General features: G+C 40.5%; 1 protein-coding gene across 4 annotated transcripts in view; it reads right to left on the bottom strand.

Annotated features, from left to right (window-relative positions):
* Positions 1-1996: 1996 nt before the first annotated feature.
* samd4a (sterile alpha motif domain containing 4A) overlaps positions 1997-15142 on the bottom strand; it is a 44882-nt gene continuing 31736 nt past the window's right edge. For 2 of the 4 annotated variants that reach the window (XM_053510361.1, XM_053510359.1), the window contains 6 exons: positions 14108-14193; positions 13780-13898; positions 13108-13318; positions 11182-11308; positions 8067-8150; positions 1997-6289 (listed from right to left, as the gene is read on the bottom strand). In XM_053510361.1, coding sequence (XP_053366336.1) covers positions 6261-6289; positions 8067-8150; positions 11182-11308; positions 13108-13318; positions 13780-13898; positions 14108-14193 — 656 coding nt within the window. In that variant the 3' untranslated portion in view covers positions 1997-6260. Of the gene's footprint in view, positions 6290-8066; positions 8151-11181; positions 11309-13107; positions 13322-13779; positions 13899-14107; positions 14194-15142 lie in introns of all 4 variants that reach the window. The other 2 variants (XM_053510360.1, XM_053510358.1) reach the window with 1 other exon arrangement.

A 15142-nucleotide genomic window follows, 5' to 3' on the forward strand; every position in this document is an offset into this window, starting at 1 on the left:
GGTGGCGCAGCGTTACCGTCTCACAGCTCCAGGGTTCTCAGTTTCATCCTGATCTCATGTTAATGTCCGTCTGGAGTTTCCATAGGGTTCTTCCTGGGTTTTCTCTCAACCGTCTAAAAATATTCAGTGGGTCACTTGGTGATGCTTAATTACCCCTTGGATACGTGTAATGTAATGCATGTACTTTTTTGGACACACTCGATTATCTATCATGACCAGGATGAAGCAGATACCAAAGATCCTTTTTCAAAAGTTACTCTTTAATACTTTTTTTTGTCTGTGGTTATTACAAAAAGATGTCAAGCATTGATCTCAAACACAGACAACACATAGTTTTTTTGTTTTTAAACATATACAGAACACACAGCGTTCACACTCAACATAAAGACACACACACACACACACACACACTCTCTCTCAGACAAATCTGAGCATCAGATCTGAGCCGGTTCACGCCTGATTCAGACACACAAACTTTGCGTGTATTCGTATCTCCCTTATTACACACAGAAGTGAAAGAAAAGAAAAACTACTGAAGCCGAAAAAGTCTCAGTATTGAACCCGAGGTGTTTCTTGCCGTCTCTTTTAAGGTAGCGTTTAGCAAACTTCTCACAGGAGAAGAAGAAAAGAAAAAAATAATAAACCGAGAACGTTCATGTCAAGTTGCAGCGTTTGTTTAAAAAAAAAAAATACATGTACAAAATTACAAGACATTCCATTTACTCGCAAACGTGACATACAAATATATTTATATGTTTATATACACACGCACACGTATCTGATTGTTGTACAGATAGGTTGTTGTACTGTAGAATTCATATAACTTCATATCAGCATCGAAAGTACCTAAGCAGTACTGAAGGCCAATAAAAGGACCCTTTTATATATGAATCAAAACCAATCTGTACTTTTTTTTTTTTTTTTTTTTTACAGTCAATGCTTCCAGCTTTGTTATTAACCACTAAATATTTAAATCCATATAAAATCCTTTACATTTCGACTAAATATCGCGTCAAAAAACAAAACAACAAAAAAGAAGAGAAAAGGCACTGCCATTTGTTATTCTAAATACGACTTCCCAGCTTCACATGCATTTTTAAAATATAAATTACTTTTTTTTTTTTTGGTAAATTTTGCTTTTTTTTTTCAACATATGATGTTCCTTAAAATATATATGTATATAATATTTATATTTATATATACGTATGTAAGCCTGCAGTCAATACAGGACATCTACAGGACGGATCTTGAAGGTAATTAAAGGACACAGTAAAGCGGTATAGGATACAGTAAAGAGATGCAGGTTGTTTTCTTTTTTAAAAAAGAAAGAAAGAAAGAAAGAAAGAAAGAAAAGTACGCATGAACTCAGCCAGTATAAAAAAATAATAAACACTTTGGAATATCTTTCTGTTTGACCTTTTGGTTGCAGTCGTGTGGAGGCACAAACGGAGACCAAACCAGGCTGTACAATGGGCTGCCGGTTTATTAGGTACACCTAATTACACACTCTCAGTCTGGGCAGACCTGGTGTGTGTGCTTAATAAACCTGTGTATACTGTATGTGTGGCTTTGTGTACAGGCAAACCGAATTCTGATTCGATTTGGATCATCATGCCATGAGTAGATGCCAAGAGGTCTGAAGATTTTTTTAGGGAGACTTTATTTGTTGTTCAGGACGGAACAATTGAAACGTGATCTTTGTAGCCGGACACCAGTGCAAGGTCAAAAGCTAGCCTATATTTAAAAAAAAAATACTAATTTTGTTAATACATTTGATAAATTTTCCGTTTTCTTGTTGTACACACACAGGCTGGCCCAAAAATCTGCATCCACATACATCCAAGTATTTATCCTTATATAAAGTGTGATTTGCTTTTTTTACCTTTTTATTTTAAACTCTTTGAGCCAGATCTAAAGCCACACAATATTTGGTCTTTGGGCTGATCCGAAGTCAGTATCTTATCAGAACCGACCCGGAACAATCTAAAGCACATCAACTCTGCGTGAAACATCATCAAATATAATAAAATTTTAAATAAATAACACTTTTATTGGATGAATTTAAGCTTAAGGATCCAGACTTTTAGGTCTTTGACTGGTGATTAAATTTTGACTCAATTTATTTTTTTTTTTCAGTTTTTTATCATCATTCTCAGATTTCAGCCTAAGGGTTCTCCACACATACAGTATACAGCATTAATCCACGATAAGAGACAGCATAAACAGCGTGTTCAACTATTTCCGAAAGCATCTTCTCACGCTGAGGCCACACGACTGCAAAAAAAAAAAAAAAACATCTGAGAAGTCAGCTTAATTCGTCGATCATCTACAACGATGTGCTAAAAAAACACTGAGGCCTAAACTCCATCACTGCACTGTACAGCATGCGATCGGCCCTCGGGATCCCAGAGCGAGCGATTTACAAGACAAATCGAGAACAAACTCAAATAAGGACTATAAAATACAGAGAGAAAAAAAAACAACAACAACAACAACAACAAATTAACAAAATGATATGAGATGTACTTATGGTTACCAGCCATAGCAAGTTAATACATACGGTATCTTAAATAATACATCTAATGAATACAATAACCTCTGCAACAATAATAGAAAAAAAAAAGAACGAATAAATAATCATTTGAATATGATAATAGGGTTCGTTCAAATGGCAGTGTTGAGTGGCTAAACAAAAATGCAAACACACCGCTCGAATGAGACCCACACACACATAAACACGCACGAAGCCTCGCGGCGGTTTAAGCGCATGCTTCTATAAAACATTTTCCTTTAAAGGTTAATTGTATCTAGGAACGAAGCCTACTCGTTCAGAAAAGCATCTTGAGTATTATAGGTGCCGTTGAACCGTCTCGAATTTAAAGCACTATTATCTGACGCACAAAAAGGAGGCATTTTGTCTGCTTTTTAGTGTGTGTGTGTGTGTGTGTGTAAGGCAGTGATAGTCAGTCCATGCTCTGCCCCATCTTTTTCAACTCACAATAAGAGTATCATTCTTAGGGAACGTAGCAAAGTGCCTCATTCTGCGCCTTCAAGTTCAAGTCTCTAGAGAACAAGAATAGAATTTTCTCAGGTTCGTTTCAGAAGACAGTCGCCTTTTGACAGTTGATATTAGTCACAGTTTCACGTTATCATAAAGGGATCGGTGTGATTTCTGTAGAAAAGAAGCAGCGCGGATAAGAACGCGAAACTTCAGGACTCATGACCGAGCTAGCTAGCCGTCGCGAACCGATTATTGCTAAAATTATGTGAATGTGAAAACTTAGCACAAAAGATCGGCCTGCCTCTTTTCTTCTGATTTGAAAATCACATCTTTTGCTTGCAAGAAGTTCAAGAATTAGCAGTGCTAGTTAAATTACACGTGGCAAAGTCAGCTAACTTTGTTAGCAACAAAAAAAATATATTAAGATTTTCCATTTTTTCTGACTAGAATAGCATAGCCTAATAGTTTTAGCTAGTTTTCTAATTAGACAATAGCCAGCTAGATCTACAGATTAGACAGATCGCTAGTTAACTAGCCAACATTAAGGCTTGGTGCTATCTAGTTAGCTTTGCTGCTATCTTAACGATGAGCAGCTTTGAGAACTCGACCGCATGTTAGAAGATGGAACTTTTACGCCACGGCTCTCCTTTCCTCTCGTTTCTCTCGCGGTATTATTTAAATTGTGCCACGTTTGTTCAGCAGAGACTCCTTACTCAGCACTTTGGACTATTTTTCTGTAACTTCCTCACTGTGCTAACGTGCGCTAGCATCTTTGGACGTGATCTAGCTTGAGGTGCGGCTGTGCGTGAAGCTAACAGCCTGTAACTCTGTTTCATAACTCCGTGGTATCGTAGTGTATTATCGGCAGTGAAGAGCAAAAAGCGGACACAGGCTCTCTGAGTCATGCTAGGGTTGTGTACGTGGGACTTTTTAAAATTGATTTGTTTTATATCACTTTTTCAAAATATTTTCTAACCCTGATTCTATGCTACATATTTCTTGAAACTAGACTTGTGAACCCCAAAAAAGATAAAATACCCACTAATAAAGTTACACAAGCACACGGTCATTTAAATGAAACTTTCTTTGCCTGACTCAAGCTTTATATCTTACTCCACAAGTAACTCTCGCATAGATCTTTTTTCTTTCTTCTTTACCCACATGCCCGAGAGCACGACCCTAGTTCATGACCTCCTGTGTGTTCTCCGGCACACTTCGCCCAATCTATTGCACGTAAAAGTGTTTGCTCAAAAGAGTTCAGCGTTTCACAGCACCGAGTACAAGATCGAACAAAATGCGTTCAAGCCAAACTGATGCTTTTGATTGTGCAGAATAACAGAGGACAGTTCTGAGAGTAAAAACTGCATTTCACTACCATCAAGGTAGAAAGTTTTCTCAGAGCCATGATCGGCCTGCCTTCTATTCTGTTATTCTGCGCAATCGAAAGCCGCGTTTGACCTGAACGCCCCTCATATAAGGCAAAAAAGAAAAATTATATATATATATATATATATGTATAATAGACAGAAATCTATAAACCCTCATTTCAAACCGGGGCTTTAAATTAAAATTCCTAAAATAACATCAACCCTTACAAATTTCTAAGCAACGTTTCGTTTCATGCAGAAAATCAAACAGCTCCTCAAAAAGGTCACAAAATTAGAACTAAAAAGCTTATTCCACACTGTAAACCTACAAACGTGATATGCTTATAGACCACCTGACCTTAAGACAACACTGTGGTGGAACAAACAAACGTAAGAACGTAGTGTCATCTAAAGGCTAAATTCATCCTAGCGTTTTGTTACTAAGCGTCTCAGAGCAGTGTCTCAGTCCAGGTACTGTAAGATAAACATTATCTTCTAGTCTTTATATAGTGAGTCTTTCTGTGAACGTGTATCGGGTTAAACACTTATAAATAAAGTAACAGTTATTGAATATATAGCTAGTGATAACATGTTTGCTCTAATCAGACATTTCCTGGTCAGAGTTGTTTTAGTCCTCGCCCACAAGCCTTCAGCACAAATAAGTATGTTTTCTGACGAATGCCCGATGTGAAGGCACGACTGCGTGTTACATCATTCGGCCACCAGATGGTGCTACAGACTGGAGTAGCGTACCTCCAGTCACTCCAGCAAACGGAACGCAAAACAAACAGAGCTCTCTAAAGCCTTGTGTCCATCTAGATTCATGTATCTGTTTACAATCTCAGCATAGAACCGAGAGAACCACTTCAGCGTAGCGTTTTTCATGACTCTGACTTCCTGTTAACCTTTTTCCAAAGACATTCACATACACAACAAACACAGTCGACGTCAATCAAATAAGATTCCAAGCCGGAAATCTTGCCAAGTGTCTTTTTTCCATTGCAAACAAACACGTCCGCCGTAGCCTGACTTACCACATGCCTTCGTCCACTTCCCTTGACGTCCAAATCCATACGACATTCCTTCCACCTCACATCCTCTGCATGCTTACATCACTTCCCTTTCCCTCTTTGCGCTCTCTCTCTCTCTCTCTCTTTTCCCTGTCTTTCTCTCTCTGTTATTTCTTCCTCTTTTGCCCTCTGACCAACGCTGCTCCTCACTCTTCCCAGTTTCACATCAGCTTCCCGAATGCCGGGGAATTTCCCAAAAGAATCTGAGAAAAACTTTGTAAACTAACGTTGGAAGTTGCTGTTGGAGATGATAACTGATAGATGTGTGTAAACAACCTGTTTCGCTGATTCCATGCGAGTTATAATCAGCTTTTGGCTTTTAGTGTGTGTTCTGCTGATAACTGTCCTTTTTTTTGTTTGTTTGTTTTTTTTGTTTTTTGTTTTTTTGGTGGAAGCAGCTTTACCATCCTTAAGCTCTTGTAGATCCTCTGTTCTCTTCTCAACGTACACCAAACCCCATACAGTACCTCTGATTGATTTCTTCTCTTTTTATCTCCCAAAAAATTATCCAACACCTAACATTAAAAACAAGTAGTCATGGCAACGACGATGATGATGATGATGATGATGATAATTGATGATGATGATGATGATGATAACAGGAGCTCGTTCAGTTGCAGCAGGCTTTCAGAAGAAGGTGAGTGGTAGCTTGTAAGCCACACCCACCAGCCGTTACTTCCACTACCATTGGATGTGTTAGTTAGATGTTCAAGTACATGGGTAGAGTTTAAGGACAAAGTGGGTGTATGCCAAGCAAATGGTTGTCCCCTCCATTGTCTCTTTGAATCGTGGTTAGCTCTGCCACCTTTTCGCGCTTGGCTTTCAGATCGTGGATGTCCGATCGACACCATCTACAAACACACAGAACATCACAGATGAGATAACGTTTGTGATAACTCTCTGATTATAAGTATGAGTGAAGGAGGTGTGTCCTATGCAGCTGCCAATATCAGTAAAGGAAGCATGGTCTTTGTGCATATCAGGATCAGTGAAGGAGGCGGGGCCTTACGGTCTGACAGTTTCAGAGGGTTCCAACATAGAAGTGTTATGCAGTTCCTTGAACGACCACTAGGAGCTGGCTTCAAAAGGGGGTCAATCCCCGTAGAGACAAACACATTTTTGACGTCCAAACACCTGTGCAAGTGGTGTTTTTTTTTTTTTTATTAATTTTTTTTTTATCCATTCAAATGTATAATCAGCTGATTTGAGCGACTTCTGCATTGCAGGTGTCAAACCGCTTGCTGTCTGCTATGCTAGTTTAACCTCCCATAAATAGCGTAGGACGTGACACAGGATGGCGTGTAGAGTCTGGATGGCGGAGTTCGAACAAATTTATAGTATATCAATTTTAGCTAAGCTAAAACCAAGCTAGCTAGCATTTGGTAACTCCGTGTTACATTTCTGAGTAAAGTAGGGTTTAGGGTAGTCAAGTCCTGCCAAGATGTAGACGACAAGAACTCTCACACCTGAGCTTCCAAACCGCTTTAGAAATCGTTTATTGATTTGTTTGTTCGTTTGATTATCAGCTAAATACCCATCGTACAAAAAATGTCAGAAAGGTACTACATGAGTGAAATGAATTATGCTCATGAGTAGAAAGTGCAGTGGGGAAATACTCCGGAGGGGGATGGGGGTAAGTTTTGGCTGAACGTGGTCCAGGAACACAGCCAGCTCTGTGGGCAGCGGCTCGGGCATTCCTGAGCTCACCGCAGTGCCTTACTCTGCTCCAGACACACAAAGCCGCACTTGTCCGGCCACTGAGGGTCTCTGTCTCAGCTCGGCTACTAAAAAACACACACACCCTCTTTATGCGAAGGGAAAACTCCGCTTTATACGGGAACGGTCACCTTTTTTCCCCCACAGCCTTAAGTCACACCCAGAGTAGCGGGGTTATTCAGCAGTCTGACGGATTTGCTTGGGTTTTGTTGTGGCTGCTGCTCTCGGCTCGGGTTACGTCGGCCAGGAGTTACCAAGGAGCTTCGCCTGAAACGTCTCAGAGACGGAAAAGTACATTCTTGCTCCGTCCAAAAGCTACATTGTAATTTTCCTCCGCGGCTCGGGGGCCGACGGTGGAAGCACGGCTGCAGTGTTCGACCTAATTAAGGAGGATGCCGTTTCAGACGTTTCGCCGATAAAGAGCGCTTTCTGTGCGTGCTTTACGGCATAACGGGCCAGTATTCACCGCTACCTCAAACCATGTTTGTTCACATTCCAAACGCTTTGCATTTGAGGCCAAAGCACAAAATGTACCCTTCCAGGGTTTCCACTGCCTTACAGGAGCACTGGCTTAAAGGCACAGGAGGAAATTCTCATCCCGGAGTGCTTTAAAGAGTTCATTTTTCCATTTACCGCAAATTGAGTCCATCAATTGGGCATGTATACAGAAAGATAGATACGGGCCAGGCTAATAGTGACAGATAAAACATTTTAAAAAGCTAATAAGCATGCCAGTCCAGCAGGTGGCGATAGTATGTCATAAGCACAAAAACAATGCCAAACGCTAAGGTACATGCAGTATCATGATGGGCACGCCTGGGTCTTCAAAAACATATACTAATCTATTTTTGTTAGCATGTAACCGATTACTGAATTATAGACACTGGGGTGTAGGAACATTAAAAGATTTACCTTCTAGAGCGTGTTCAGTCATACTTCGGCACAGAGACTCCAAACGATTATTAATGTCTGGCTCCGTCACAGGAACCTGCAGATCTGCGACCAAACATAAACATGACAGAAAAAAAACAACACAGTTGTGTGGCAATTAGGAAAAGAAACAGTCAAGCAGAAATATATACAGTGTATCTGAGCATTGTAAGATGAGAGGATCGGCACAGCTTGAGTACTGAAGATATCACAGCCGTGCTTAATATTCAGTACAACACCACCACCCCGAGAGTGATATCCATTTTATACAACAGTCCCACAAACACCATTAATTATCAACAGGTTATGATTTGTTTTTTTATTTAATAGGTTTTTCTGCACCTGGTGGAACTAACCAACCGTGTTAGCAAGTGACAGTGTAATGTACAGTAACAGGGGTGAGAGTACAGGGGTGTGGTTTTAAACTCTTCCCAGTACTACGTAGCCAAAAGGTGAGGAGAATAAACCATGGAGGAGGTGGACAGCCCAGTCAACCTTCCAGATTCCGGGGGTAAATCCTAAATAGCGTTAGTGCAGTGTGTAGGGTGTACAATCCTTTGTTCCTTTATCATGGGTTAGAGAGGGATTTGGGATTCAGCTAGTAAGCTTTATAGTTAATGACTGTAGAACAGCTGGGACGCAGAGTGCTACATATAGTTAAACGTCCCAGTGCTGTTACTGTCTATTATCACCACTCGTATAATAACGCCTCTCGTCCAATCAAATCACTCAGTCGGAACTAACTGTTATATAAAAAAATAACCTTGCTACTTTGTACAATAGGAACGTTTGAATTCTTAAATCTGATTGATGACCCGTTTTGCCGAAACAAAAGTATTGGTACCCTTGACCTTGATAGTAATCGATATCTAAACTTGCATAATAGGTGCCCTTTATAAAAAAACTAAACAAACCAGATCAGGGCATTGAACATGTCCTGGATACACATCCGTTGCGTTTGTGTGTAAATGAACACTCCTGATGGAGTAAAGCCTAAAGGTCCTTTCTATGTCCAAGTTCAGATTGACAAAAAACACCTTTTTTTTATCACCCCCTGTCCTTCTGAGGGGTTCTCAGGGTCAGAGTGCCACGTGAAGGCCGCAATAAGGCGCTGCACCGCGTCACGTCGGTGTTTGTGTTAAGCACTCGAGCTTAGTCTGAGTCAGCACTGCTGGGGTCTTTACAAATCCCTCACAGGGACACACAGCTGAGTCAGGCAGGCACTGACGGATGGGGTGCATACTCCATGTGCTATTTTTAGGTACTAAATCCTCTAAGGCTCCTGCACACACATCGCACACAAACACACCCTCGGCCCATGTCTCAGATTAACCCCATATCCAATGCTTCGATCATTCTGATTTAATAACTTGACTAGTCTTCATAGAAAATAAATAAGAGAGAGAGAGAGAGAGAGAGAGAGAGAGAGAGAGAGAGACCTTGCTTTTGACCTTTGCTTTTTGAACTTGGACACTTGAAAGAGATGAAGAAAAAAGAGGAAAGGCAAGAAGCAAAACAAGCCGAGAAGCAACAGGAGGGTGAGACAGCAAAGGAAAGAAAAATGAAGTAAAAGAAAAAAGTATGAAGCAAAGGAAAGGGAAAAGACAAGACGGAGAGAGGAAACGAAGAAGCGGAAAAGGAGACGAATGAGAGAGAACAGTAACTGGGGCGAGGGCTCTAAAGCCAGAGCGTACAAAGAGTGTCATTGTACGAGCTGCCCTTTTCAGTTTTCATTCTCACACACACACACACACACACACACACACACACACACACAGCGCAGAGGCTCTGCTCCTCTCTACACTGCTGGATCGTCTGCTTTTATGAAGGACAAGCTACAGGAAGTGAGTGTTGACACACTGATGTAAGTTTTTGTTCTGGCAGCGAGTGAGGGAGCAACTGTCTCTGTGAAATGTGTGTTAGTGGAACACTCTTCTCCTAAAGCATTCTCTCTCTCTTTCATACACACACACACACACACCATCTCACATGACCACATAACACATGTACTCATTAAATTCCTGTGAATAAGCACTATCTAAGACCTCGGCAGGATTCCTACACTGAGACCAAGCTTGAAAAAGAACTCACTGTCTTCTTTTTAAACATAAAGTATTGGAACATTGAACAGAAAAGTAAAAACATCTGTTATATTACCATATTCTTTCCTTAACAATCATATTACGTCAATCCATTCATCCATATTGATCCATATGATCAGGAAGGAACTGTGTGTCCATATATTATATGTCTATTATATAATATATCTATTACTATATATATATATATATATATATATATATATATATATATATATATATATATATATATACAGTAAATACAGTATGTGAAACAGTTGCATCGGCAGGAAAAACAGATTAACAGATTATTGCTTTAAACCACCTACGACACAAGTTATTAGATACTTTAATAGTTTTTAATTATTCAGAAGCTGTTGCTGTTTAACACAAATCACTTCAGTGCTATTTAACTGAACCAAAGGAAAAAATGCAATACACAAAAAAGTCAACATACATACATTAATAAAAACAAGCTAAGCTTTACCAATAACAGTAATCCTATTTCCAATCGTTTCGTTTTTTTTCCTGGACCAGATGATCAGGTGCAGGATCTAAAAACCCATCATACTGTAACATCTCCAATGTACTCACATTCCAGTTTTGAGATTGTGGATGCAATTCATAAGTTCTTTTCATAAAAAAATAAAAAAATAAATAACTGCTTGATATTAATTGACGCCACATGCACAACTTAAGGTAACGTGCAGATCCTTATATATATATATAGAGAGAGAGAGACGTTATCCATAACCTGTTAGCCTTTTTTAATGTAGCACTTACAAATGGTGCCAAGAGAACGGTAGAACTGGGTGCAGCTGAGCACCAAGCCGGGGGACGGTCTCTTAGTACATGGGGGAAAATCTAATTTTCTTTTTTTGTATTTTTTGGATTGTTGATGCAGCTGGGAGATCCGTTGGAAAGTCTAACAATGACCAAAAACTGAATTTTGCATAATAGGTGCGTGGACGCTGTGTGAATCAGAGGGGATCGTGTGTGTAAGAGGGATTGTGTCTTACCTGCCTGCTGGAACATGGCCATGGTGTGTGGGTTGGTGTGGACGGGTAGCGAGCGTGTCCTCTGAACAGAACTGTGTGTGCGACTTGGCATGCTGTTACTGCCACCCGGGTTGGCAAACCATAGACCCTAAAGATCACAGCACACACACAATGAGCATCAGACATTACTGTCCCCATTACACCTCCTTACACAGCTTATCCAGGAACATTGTGAACCTTGGGTGAAGATGGGAATACACATGGCTTTCCTTTTGTTTTCGTTTTTTAAAAGGGGGAGAGTACAAAACACCGAACCTCTTTAGAGAGGAAGCAACGCCGTTATGTACGACAACAGCTGATATGAGAACACGTTGTCATCCTGAGACTCTGGACCTATCTCTCTTTTTCTGTCTCTCTTGCTTCCTACTTCTCGAACTCATTCACTCTCGAACGCGCTTTTCCCTTTCTCGGCCCTCTGGTACGGGGAGGCAGGCGAAAACAGGAAATGCCTATGCACTGTTCTCACTGCCCCTCTCTCCCGCTCTCTCCTCCTTTTCTCCTCCTCTCCCCTTCACCACGCTGCCTCCCATTCGTTCTTCTCCCTCACTATGACTCATCCTCTTTCCCTCACACACACACACACACACACACACACACACACACACACACACACACGCCTAACCCACAGACATGAATCGGTTGGAACTTCCTCCCATTGTACAAACGTAGGAAAATGTTTCAGCACACACACACACACACACACACAAAGAAAAGCGAACAGACTCAGCGCTTCCATAATAATTCACAGACATGAATCAACAATAAGCAAACATGTAAGAACTCTTCCATTTCAGCACCGATGTGAAATCTCAGGAATGCCGCATGTCGTCTGAAGTTGCGCTTAAAAAAGTGACGGGAAACAATACGCTGTTCATTTACGTGGGAGCGGTTTTGAGTGTGATTTCTCCTTCATACTGTATCTGTCCATGTACTTGCATATTTTCCTAAACGTTCAAGGAATCGTTCGAGTTTTTGCTAACCCAATCATCACTGATCAGACATCCTGACCTTATGTTCATACCAGCGGCAAAGCGACACACAATGAGCGACATTTGAATTTGAGATTTTCTTAATTCCATGCAAATCTTGTCTGAAAGATCCTAACGATCGCGTTAAACGTTTCCCCGGCTAAATGCTATCCATGCGATGTTTCTTCAGGTTCCCGTCACCACCTGATTACGCACAAATTTTAAAAAATATATACAAATGTATGTATGTTATGAATAATACTGATTTTTGCATTTATTAACGCGATATATTTGTACAGCTAGCCCTAGCTAGCTTTAAAGACGTCAAGCTTGTCTCGTTAGCGAGGTTTACACTGACCATATTACTACAATTTAATTAAGTTCATTCAGATTTGAAATGACAAATTAACTGTTATATAGACGCTGATCCGATATGATGTGCACGAAGCATTTAATCAAAATAGAACTTTAATTGACATCCGATCGGTCAGAAAGAAAGACAAAGAAATATTTTGCTCTGACTTTGCGTTTAGGCTTCCCGTCTCTACCACCGTCTCCGTTAGGATTCGTTACAGGAATTTTAAATGAAACGTAAGTCAATCAGTGCTTATTCCTCCAGCAAAGGACTGTCCCACTTAAGACACTCCCACTCTTCAAGGTCGACTTTCTTCGATACCACAATTACATTTCCTTCCACCCTAACACTCATTTAAGGAGGAATGATTTGCAATCGTGTGATTTTTACAACATGCTGCGCGACAAACATTGGCACCAATACGTTTATTTAATCCGCCAAATTTAACTCTCTGATCCATTTACATTTCTGAATTCATTTACATTTCACGCACTGTGTGTGTGTGTGTGTGTGTGTGTGTGTGTGTGTGTTGGGGTGGGGAGGGGGTGGTGATTGTTACTGTACCTGTCTGCCCTGCTTCAGGTTGGTAGGCGTGTTGTTGGAACTGCGTGGTGTGTGTGTGTGTGTGAGCAGGCCGGTGGTGCCCAGCAGGCCGAGTCGGGGCGCAGGAAGACTCCGTGATGGCACCGGAAACTGGCGCAGGTTCCTCCGGGAACACACACTGCTGCTCACACACACAGCGCTGGGAAGGGAGTTGGACTGCCCGAAACCTCGGCTGCTGCAACACACACACACACACACACACACGCAGGTTAGCATGACATACCACTGCTATGACATAATGATAAAACTCAGGAATCTTGTGGGAACTGCGTGCTCATGTTAGGACTTGTGATGCTCAACAAGGAGGAGTCTGATTACTATTCGATGTTGAGTTCCAGGTTTCCAGACTCAAAAGAATTCAATACCGTTTAACATTTAAGTTGGTTAAAAAACGATTTTGTTAGAATGATACTAAATGATTCAATATAAGTGAAAACACATTTTAATACCAACTACTTCAAGGTCACTCCAGCTTAGCGCCGCCCACTTTACATACGACAAACAGAGATACTGTGTACAGCATCTTCAAGCACAACATTAAACTCAATATGATTGTACAGGATTCGTTTTAGATTTAAAAATAAAATAAAAAAGATCGTTGAACAATTTTTGAAGCTAATTTTTGAAGTTTACCTCCTCTGTTGACGGTATCCAGTCATGTCCAGGAGAGGTTTCCGTGGAAACGAGCGAACCAGCTTCTGCACCTGCTGCCTCCAAGACGACAACCTCTTTTTCTGCGTCTCTGTGAATGCCTGAGACACAAAGTGGGCGGAGTCAGAAAGGCGACTAATAACTCCTCCTTCTGATCGTTCATCTAGTCGCTTATTTATTTTAAAATATTGTTTAAAACATCTTCATAATCTAAAATCAAATTTGGAACATAATCTAAAATAATGTCGATTTTTTTTTCCCCACTTATTATTAATATTTATTATTAAGACTAATCCTGTTTGATTCTCACCTCATGGAGTTCACACTTATTGATGAGCTGCAGATACGAGCTGATGTTCTCCTCATCGGGCCGAGACACCAGCAGCTGTGTGCACACTGACACACACACACACACACACACACACACACACAGGGTAAGTGCAGTTTAGAGATTGAGAGATGTCTGTTTGCTTTACAAGCTGCATGAACTCTGTGATAATCGGTTCAGACCACACATTAAACATTAAACACACACTGAGGAGCCGGGTCCATCACGTTCATGCTGCATTATCCGTCTGTCAGTCTGTCTCTGGTATAAGTGCTGTGTCCAGTGTTTGTTTAATAACCAGGTCAATAAACTGTGCATAAAAGTGAGACCTGTTTATATGTCGGAAGATAGTGCTAATAATTTAGACTTCAAAATGACCACGTAAACAAGAGAAGATCCAAACGTTTATATTTGGTTTTGTATAAATAGTTTTACAAAATGTACAATTTTAACATATAGGTGTATGTAACATACAGCTACTGTATAACGTAAACCACGTCCTCACTCTTTTGTATGTGCGCTTGCTTTTATTTCTTGATTGGCACATCATGTTCCTCCAATTTCAGGAATATTTGACTAATTTGAGTTTGTGCTGGTGGCTTAATGTTCAGCACTGTCGCGTCGCACCTCAAGGGTCTGGGTTTAATTCCCGCCTCGAGCCTATGTTCACGAAGTTTGCACGGTCTCCTCATGCTTGGTGGGTTTAGGCAGGTTTTGCAACTATAATGTCACTAAAAGGATAAGAAAGAACTGACTAGCAGGGCTTCACGAATGTATATAAAAAAATCTTACGCAATCTTTAACTTTAATGAAAAAACCCAAAGCAAAACAAACTAAGCAAATGAGATTCGGGGTCCTCACAAATACAGTAAAACCTGTTTAGTGTTATAAAATCATATCTGATAATTTTTTACCAGTGGGTACATGAGTCTTTAAAAAAAAAAACTGCACCAGAGCAGACGTGTTGTTTCAGTTATTCAGACTGAACAGGCCAGGCTTAGAGTGTAGCACAGCATG

This window comes from Clarias gariepinus, chromosome 13, assembly GCF_024256425.1.
Source record: "Clarias gariepinus isolate MV-2021 ecotype Netherlands chromosome 13, CGAR_prim_01v2, whole genome shotgun sequence".
In the NCBI taxonomy this organism is placed as follows: Eukaryota; Metazoa; Chordata; class Actinopteri; order Siluriformes; family Clariidae; genus Clarias; species Clarias gariepinus.